At 43.6% G+C, this 9,240-nt stretch overlaps 1 protein-coding gene across 1 annotated transcript in view; it reads right to left on the reverse strand.

Moving 5' to 3' along the window:
* kcnh2b (potassium voltage-gated channel, subfamily H (eag-related), member 2b) overlaps positions 1-6,009 on the reverse strand; it is a 596,487-nt gene extending 590,478 nt beyond the window's left edge. Inside the window, exon 1 of the mRNA XM_051928961.1 lies at positions 4,443-6,009. Within this exon, the coding sequence (XP_051784921.1) occupies positions 4,443-4,518 (76 nt within the window). The 5' untranslated portion in view covers positions 4,519-6,009. The remainder of the gene's footprint in view (positions 1-4,442) is intronic.
* Positions 6,010-9,240: the final 3,231 nt, after the last annotated feature.

A 9,240-nucleotide genomic window follows, 5' to 3' on the forward strand; every position in this document is an offset into this window, starting at 1 on the left:
AAAATCTCAATTAAACTTTTTTCACGTTGTCATTATGGGGTGTTGTGTGTAGAATTCTGAGGAAAAAAATGAATTTAATCCATTTTGGAATAAGGCTGTAACATAACAAAATGTGGAAAAAGTGAGGCACTGTGAATACTTTCTGGATGCACTGTATAAAAAGACTATAAAAGGTTCCCCATCACGGATTTGCTTCCTGATCACTTGACCTATAAGTGCTGAAAGGGAAGAAATATGGAAGCCAGTGTGCTGTCGATTTATATAATGCACATACAAATCTTTAATATCAAAGATTGCAGGCCCTCACAACAGACTGGCATCCTCGCCAGCATCCATTCCTCCATTGGATAATGGATGGATGGATGGATGGATGGAGGCTTTCATTCCCACCCCACATGCTTTGCTGAAACAGACCCCTGTATGATGGGCCCATAGACTGAAGCAGTAGCCGGTCGTCTCATTCTTGATTGGCTGCTTGGTGACAAAACCAAAAGCAATGAAGGAGTCCGAATGTTAAGAATCAGGTCCATTAAAATGAAGCCAAAGGATGTCTGTACCTTAATTAGGCTCACATGTGAGGAAAAAAAGAAAATCTAACAAATTAAATGGGGGTATACTGGGCACCACCACTTCTTCACAGATGCAGTGCCCAGGCTTCAAATCCCATCATGCCCGCTTGCTCTCCAGGTGGACTTTGTGCCTGGGCTTTCTCTGGGTGTGCCAGCTTTTCTGCTAATCGAGATTATAATTCCAAACTGGTCCTGTGGATGGATGTGAACAGGCACCGTGACGGACTGGCACCAATTCCAGCTTCCCTAGCAGCCATTGTTCAAACGGAGGTTACCGAATATAATATAAGTATATATTATATATAAATTATGGGTTTAGCACAGTTAGAGTGGACAGAGACACAAGTACCTCTGGGAAGCAGAAAGGAGGTGGACTCGCTCTCTATGTCAGTACAAGGTGGTGCAACTCTTATTAAGTATGTGAATTTCCCCTTGGGATTAATAAAGTATCTATCTATATAATACAGAAACCCTCAGGAGCAGCATAGCCCTCCATTGCTATGGCACAGCAAGATCTGCAGTATCACTCACCACATGGACCAAGGGCATGTGCCACTCTAACCAATAATTCACATGTTTTTCTTAAACTACAAACTTTCATTCATTCATTCATTCATACAAACATACCATTCCAGGTGAGAGACATTAAATAAATAAAACCTGGCAGACAACAGTCAACTGCACCCTCCGAGGTCCACCTTGGAGCAAAGAAAGCCTAAGTGACGCCCCGCCGTCCACGTGCAGGCTTTATCAGCTCCAGTGAGAAAACACCACTTTATCTATGGCACTGGCACCGGGACTCACACACGGGTGTGCTGGTCAGCCAGATAAAGCAGGATGGCCGTTTGGCTCTTTGTGAACGCTCACACATTTATTTACAGAACACACAAAAAAAAACTGTCCAGAAAGGGAAAACAGAAACCCCCACCGAGTGTCCCGACGACGAGTTACAGGGATATCCCACCTTATCATGCAACGCGCTTTACCTGCCAGTGAAGTGAGCTACAGAATGCGTGCCAACAAAAACATGGCGCTGAACTTGTCTGCTTGTTCAGAAAGAGAAACCGTTCGGTGCACGTGAAAGGCACTATATTAGATAAGCAAGGCACTACAGACAATATGCATCTATAGATAAGAGGAGGCACAGTGAGAAAGACAGACGGATATGACAGTGCACTACATACACAACATAAAAGGCACTATATACAGTATGCATACACAGACAAACAGAAGGCATACTGTACAATATGAAGAGTTAGAAGAGGCACTGCATACAAGATAGATATAAAAGGCACTATACAAACATTTGGAAAGAGATGGACAGGAAAGGCGCTATATACAAGTTAGATAAAGACACTATATACAATTTGCACACATAGACAAGAGACATGCTGCACAATATGAATAGTTAGAAAGACAGATGGATAAGCAAGGCGCTATATACAATTTAGATAGATAAAGGCAGTATATGCAATATGCATACATAGACAAGAGGCGTGCTGCACAATCTGAATAGCCAGAGAGATGGACAGGAAAGGGCACCTTATTAGACAAACAGGCAGATAAATCCCTATATACAGTATGAACACAAACATTTACAAAGACAGATGGATTATTGAGGCACTATACGCAAGAGAGATAACACACGTATATTCAGTAGGCATACAAAGACAGGAAGCATGATGCACAATATAAAAGTTAGAAGACAGGTGGCTCGGAAAGGCCCTATATACAGTACAGGTTAGATAGATTCAGGCACTATATTCTATATGCATACATAGACAGACATGTTGTACAATATAAACAGAAATAAAGATGGATATGAAAGTGTGCTACATACAAAATAGACATAAAAGGCACTACAGTATATGCCGTATGCATACAAATATTTGGAAAGACAAATGGATAGGAGAGGCACTATATACAAGTTAGACAGACATAAAAAGGCACTATATAGAGTATGCATGCATACATACATACATAGCTAAGGCTTGTGGCACAATATAAATAGATGCATGGGAAAGGCACTATACACAAAAGATATAAAGGCACTATGTATAGTGTGCATGCATAGACAAGTGGCAGGATTCACAGTATGAACAGTTAGAAAGACAGATGTGTATCTTGGATATGAAAGGCACTATAGACACATAAAGGCATTATGTACACTATGCACACAAACAGGAGGCATGCTGTACAGTATGAACAGAAATGCAGGTGGATAGGAAGGGACACTGCATTAGATAGACAGACAGGCAGATCATTATATACAGTATGCATACAAATAAGTAAAAGACAGGTGGACAGGGAAGGCACTACATACCTTAGATAGATAAAGGGATTACATACAATGTGCATAGGAGGCAGTTATGCAATGTGAATAGTTACAAAGACATAAATAAGAGAGGACATCTTATTAGATTGTATGTGTATTGTACAGTATATAGTGAGTATTTGTCAATCAAATATTTAGAAAGACATAAGTATATAGTGCCTTTTATTAGTGCTTCTGTCACTGACTCATCAGACACAGCAGTGACCTGGCGCCCCCCCCACATGGAGGTTTTTTCAGGTCTCTGAATAAGCCACCATATCCTGAGCCGCTTCCTTTGCAAGAATATTATAAAAGCGTTCCCATCATCATTTGGAAGTCACTTTGGCAGACATTCCTGCTCACCCGTTTTAAAGGGGGCACACTGTACAATTTGAAGTTGCCTTCTGGTCTGCAGCACAGAGCAACTGTGTGACCCTGAGCAGATTAGCGAACGTGCAAAGTGCCTCAGGGTGGAGCTCAGCTCACTACAGAAAGGTGTTCAATAAACTAAAGGCATCGGGGCGTTAAAGGCAACATTAAAGTGCTGCCTAAGAGGAGCAAGGCCTTCACACGGACGAGCGACTGATGCTCGTGAACCAAAGAAATAATTTAAAAAAAGCAGGCAAGAAGACGAAAAGTGTAAAATGTGATGATGCTGTGAAAAGGTGTAGAAAGATAAAATATAAGCATTCAAACTTAAATGTACATAAGAAATGGTGATTGAAATGCATGGCAGATATGTTTCTGAAAGCTCAGTCTGTTCTAGGGGCTCACAAACAAAAGGGAAACTTTTTAGATATAAGCCCACCATGCCTTATATCAAGACAGATGTGAAAGGCACTATACAGCATGATCAGATAGATAGATAGATAGATAGATACTATATAATGGACAGAGAGCTAGATAGATCATGAAAGGCACTATATAATAGAGAGAGAGCTAGATAGATAGCAAAAGGCACTATATAACAGAGAGCCAAATAGATAGCAAAAGGCACTATATAATAGGGAGCTAGATAGCGAAAGGCACTATAAAATAGAGAGCTAAATTGACAGCGAAAGGTACAATAGATAGAGCTAGATAGATAGCGAAAGGCACTATATAATAGAGAGCTAAATAGACAGCGAAAGGTACAATAGATAGAGCTAGATAGATAGCGAAAGGCACAATAAATAGAGAGCTAGTTAGATAGTGAAAGGCACAATAAATAGAGAGCTAGTTAGATAGTGAAAGGCACTATATAATAGATAGAGAGCTAGATTGATAATTAGAATATAAAAGATGAATGGATGGACAAATGCCGCCTAGCTAGCTCATGGGACTATAACTTCAGTGGTACTATAAACTTTTATTTTTAAAAGTGAAAGTGAAAGGCACTATATAATAGATAGAGAGCTAGATTGATAATTAGAATATAAAAGACGAATGGATGGACAAATGCCGCCTAGCTAGCTCATGGGACTATAACTTCAGTGGTACTATAAACTTTTATTTTTATGTTGAAGACCTTCTAGAATCCAGATACGAAAGGCCCGACATAAAGACAGATCAGTACTCACTCTGGCCGTCAAACTTGCGGATGATGGTGTCGAGGAAGGTGTTTTGGGGCGCTACGTGTCCTCTGCGGACCGGCATCTTTCCAGTCACCTGAAGCCGCTACAGTGCCGATGAGGTCCGAATTTCGAATTGGGCTTTTGCTCCTTGTATTTTCACGAGTTCCTGTCTTTCTCGCTGCTTTGGATTTTGAAGGATGAGATTGATAATCCACTGTCAGGTGCCACCAGGATTAGTTTTATAAAACTTTCGTCTCCAAATCAGCTCTCAGAGCCCCCCCAGGAGTGTCAGAGGCGGCGGAGGTCGGGGAGAGCCATGGCAGGGGTGATCGAGAGGCCTGCTCACGTCCAGGTGCTTGTCATGACTGAACCTTTGTTTCTGCGTGCAACGAGTACAAGTGGGTGGATGGGAATGACCAACCAGGCGCTCTGATTTGCCTAATCTCTTCGCCGCACCTGTGCGATGCCGCCTCTGCCGTCACATCGTCTTTTTTAATCCTGAATGGCGGTGCTCTTTGATTTCGCCCGGTTTCAGACTACACAGGTGAAGCCGCCTCGTCAGGTGTCGCTATTGCGTTTCCGCAGGTGCCGCCCTGTGAACAGTGTTACGCCGATCGGTACCTGGGTGGTCCCCGCAGGTGCCTGCCGGTGTTCCTGCCACCTCTGCTTCTTTTGCAGCATCCCCTCTTCATCCCGAAAGCGAATTTGTTTATGTCCGATTCGAGACTTTCTGAGTGTAAAAAAAAAAAAGTGGACACGCGCAAGTTCCCCCAAAGAGGCCTTTTTTTTTTTTGTACAGCCCAAAAAGGCAATCTTTATTGGGAAACTGCCTCCTATGCTTTACCCTGCCTTGCCCTGATCGTCATTGTCCTGCAGGACAGTCTCACGTGCCCCCTACCGTGGGGTTACTTCCAAACACAAGCGCACGCTCCTCACCCCGTTTATCTATCCTCCTCCTCCTCCTTTTTCTTCCAGATCAATTTTAAATTCCTTCTTCACCCAATAAAAGCTAGAAAGTAGCGCGGCGCTCCTTAACGACGGACGCGGTTCTTTGTCAAGCGGAGGGGGAGACCGAATCCTTTCTTCTTCTTCGCTAGCCGCTCCAAGAAGGCAACTTCGACGGGGAACAGAAAGGGGGAACGCTGGTTTGTTTTATTGTATTCTGTCTCCTTATTTAGTCACACCGGGCGTTTCGGGAGGGTGCGCGGTGCCGGTCTAGCAGCTCCTTACTGCGCCGCCGCAGCCTCCGATTCTTCCGAAGCTTCCTTGTGTTTTTGTCCCTGCGCGTCTGTCGCACGCGTCGCCGGCTCTTTATTTGCGTGTGGCTTTCCAGAGGAGCTTTGCAAACTCCGCATGAAAGGAAGACAAGCCCGGCAGGCGAAAGGGAGGAGTTTCGGCTGGATGGATACCCCTCCGAGGAGCAGGCAGCACAGGCTCTGCACGAGCACTCGCCTCCCGCTGATCGAAATTACAAGAACGTAAAAGGCAGATTTACCTTAAACCGTCAAATGCTAATGTGGTGCTTGATCATTTATAAGGAGACGTCATCGTCATTTTTTTTTTACTTCGCTCCGTACAGAAATGATAAATGACGAACAGTCCCCGCGGATTCCCATCGCGTGGATGACATGACCTGGTGGCCATCAAGCTCGTGCTGGTTACCAGTCCCCGGAACTGGTTTGTACTGGTCGCCAGTTGTTTGATCTTCCAGAAGCCGACGAATAAAGTGCCGCTGCGCTGACTTCGGATCATATCTGAGTATTTCGGTAAGGCTTCCAGTCGACTCTAATTATCGCAAGGACATCAAGTGATGTGTTAGAAACAGCTATGCATCCTATTAAAATGTGCGTAAATGACGGGTCTGATCACGTGACGGTTCGGTTTAGTTCTTAAACCAAATTAAATACGCTACTTTTCAGAATTCTATATATATATTGGCATCCCGTCCATGGTTGCTTCCAGGCTTTCGTCAATCGCGAATCGTGCATATTTGACCTGGTAATTCTTAAAATGGTTTCTTTATACCGTTCATAATAACTTCAGGGAAACTTCTCGTGTTTTTAAACCAACTGCATAATCATTTGTCATTACAAAAAGTATCGATCGTTTTTCGATGCATGCCTGGGCGTCCCGTCCCGTCCTGTCCTCTCCTCTCAGTGGCTGCGCTAATATTGAAAAAACAAAATGGAGTTCATTACTGGGGCCACAAGTTGACTTAGCATATGCCCTTGGACCTCATGCCAGGCATGTTCTCCCAGGGGACTCCACAGCACTTGTCAGATTAAGTGGCATGAATAAACTGTCCTGATCGCAGTGTGTGTGCCAGGGCTTTATCCATGGAGGACGTTCTGTCAAAATAGAGGCTGCTGGGATAACTGGCAGGCCTAAACTGCCCATGCTTGACGAAGTGTGCAATCTTAAAAATAACAGGCCAACACGGCTCTTCATAAGATGAACCAGTTTCGGACCCCCAAAGCTCCCTACATTCTTATAAGTACTGGTTCTTTAATGGCACTTTGTGGTTCTTTACTGGGTTGTGTGGATCCTCAACGATTGCTTGACAGAGCGCCATTTCATTCTGGGATGGCGTCTTTCTGCTTTGAAATATTTAGATGAAAACTGAACTCTTTAAGGCATGATGGGCTACCATACACTCTCAAGAATGCAGGTGGCACCATATGGTTCCTTACTGGGCTGTGTGGTTCCTCATACATCCATTATTTGACAAAGCACCATTTCATTCTGGGAAGGGCTCTTCAAATATGAAGTCGGTTCTTTGAACTTTGAAAAACTTCCAAAAAAGAAAAGAAAAAAAAAATGAAATCTTGAATGTATGGTGGGCTGCAGGACACTAACAGATTAAGAAAACATGGAGTTAGCCTGTGTGATTGGATGTATGTAGCGAGAGTCCTTTTTAAGTCACGAGTGTGTCACAAATCTGTTACTATTCAGGTTATACACTAAGGAGCCTGTTACAGATCTAAATTAATAAAAGTTCTTTCCGGAACCTTCTTCTGGATGGGTCTTCTGGGAACCAAAAATGAGCACTCTATGACATCGCTCTGAAGAGCCACTCTGTCACCTTTATCTATAAGGATGCTAACAGATTGAGAAAACCTGCACTTGGGCCATGTTACTGAACATTTAGAGTCCTTCTAAAATCGAGACCCACCAGCATTTCACAAATCTTCTACCTTTGGTTATTTACTGTACCCTCTCAAAAAGAACAATAGCAACAGCATCAACATTTATTTCTATAGCACATTTTCATACAATGGTGGCGCAGTGGGTATCGCTGCTGCCTCGCAGTTAAGAGACCCGGGTTCGCTTCCCGTGTCCTCAAAGCGTGGAGTTTGCATGTTCTCCCCGTGTCTGCGTGGGTTTCCTCCCACAGTCCAAAGACATGCAGGTTAGGTGCATTGGCGATCCTAAATTGTCCATGGAGGGTGTGTGTGTGTGTGCCTTGCGGTGAGCTGGCACCCTGCCCGGGGTTTGTTTCCTGCCTTGTGCCCTGTGTTGGCTGGGATTGGCTCCAGCAGACCCCCATGACCCTGTAGTTGGGATATAGCGGATTGGATAATGGATGGATGGATGGATTTTCATACAAATGATGTAGCTTTAAATTACAGGATGAAGAAAGAGAAAAAAGACAAAATATAAAAATAAGATTAGGCAATACTTAGTAACAAAGAATAAAGTAAGTTCAGATGGGCAGGAAGACAGAAAAAGCAAAAAAAAAACACTCCAGGGGTTTCAAGGCCATGAGACCACCCAGTCCCCACTGGGCATTCTACCTAACATTAATGATCTCAATCGGAAAGGTGCCAGAGTGGTACTTCAGAGCGATGCCATGGTAGGGGGGGAATCATTTTTGGTACCCAAAAGACCCATCTGCATGAGGGGTCCAAACCTCTTATTTACTTGGATCCATAACAAGCTCTATAGAGTAAATAACCAGGACTAGATGGTAACGGATTAGTGAAATACCGAGGGGTCCTGATTTTAAAAGGAGTCTTGCTGCACATGTCCAGTCACACAGGCGAGCTCCAGGCATTCTTAATCTGCTAGTGTCCTGCAGCCCACCATACATTACAGATTTCAGTGTTTTTACTCTGCGCCCTCCCTCACCATAACCTATCGCCTATGGGGAAGGAGCGAAAGCTTTAGATTCGACAAAAATTTTGATCTCCGGTTCTCGATGGATCTCAACGGTCCCCAATACTGAAAACTTCGAAATCTTGATGATGGGTGTGTGTGTGTGTGTCACAGTTTGTTGAGGACGGTTTACAGCTAAAACGGGTGGACGGTAAAATATGAAACTCGAAACTTAAGCCTGTTATGAGATGACGATGTGCTGATTAGCTTTTGAGCCAAATCGTCCAAGAGAAAGAGGCACTCGAGAGGAACCCTCAAATACCGACATTCTGCAATTAATTAGGAATTCTTCTCTTCAATTGCTATCGTGAGGACCTGTATGATCAGAAAGATCAGCGTCAGAGTGATAATAATTACTGAAATGTTAGAGAATAGTTCAGGTAACTTGGTCCCGAGGGCACAAAGCCTACTGAAGCTCATGTCCACATTTTTCTACATATTAGGAACTTTTTCCCCAGCCCAAAGAACCAATTTCACATGCAAGAACCCGTCCCAGAATGAAATGGAGCTTTGTGAAGCAAAAGTTCTATGAGGATCCACACAACCCAACAAAGAATCATAAAGTACCATCCAGGTTGCATCGTTTTTAAGAGCGTATGGAGGCTGTTATGGATCTAAACAGGTGAAGGTTCTTTCTGGAACCTTCACA

This window comes from Erpetoichthys calabaricus, chromosome 6 (genome assembly GCF_900747795.2).
Source record: "Erpetoichthys calabaricus chromosome 6, fErpCal1.3, whole genome shotgun sequence".
In the NCBI taxonomy this organism is placed as follows: domain Eukaryota; kingdom Metazoa; phylum Chordata; class Cladistia; order Polypteriformes; family Polypteridae; genus Erpetoichthys; species Erpetoichthys calabaricus.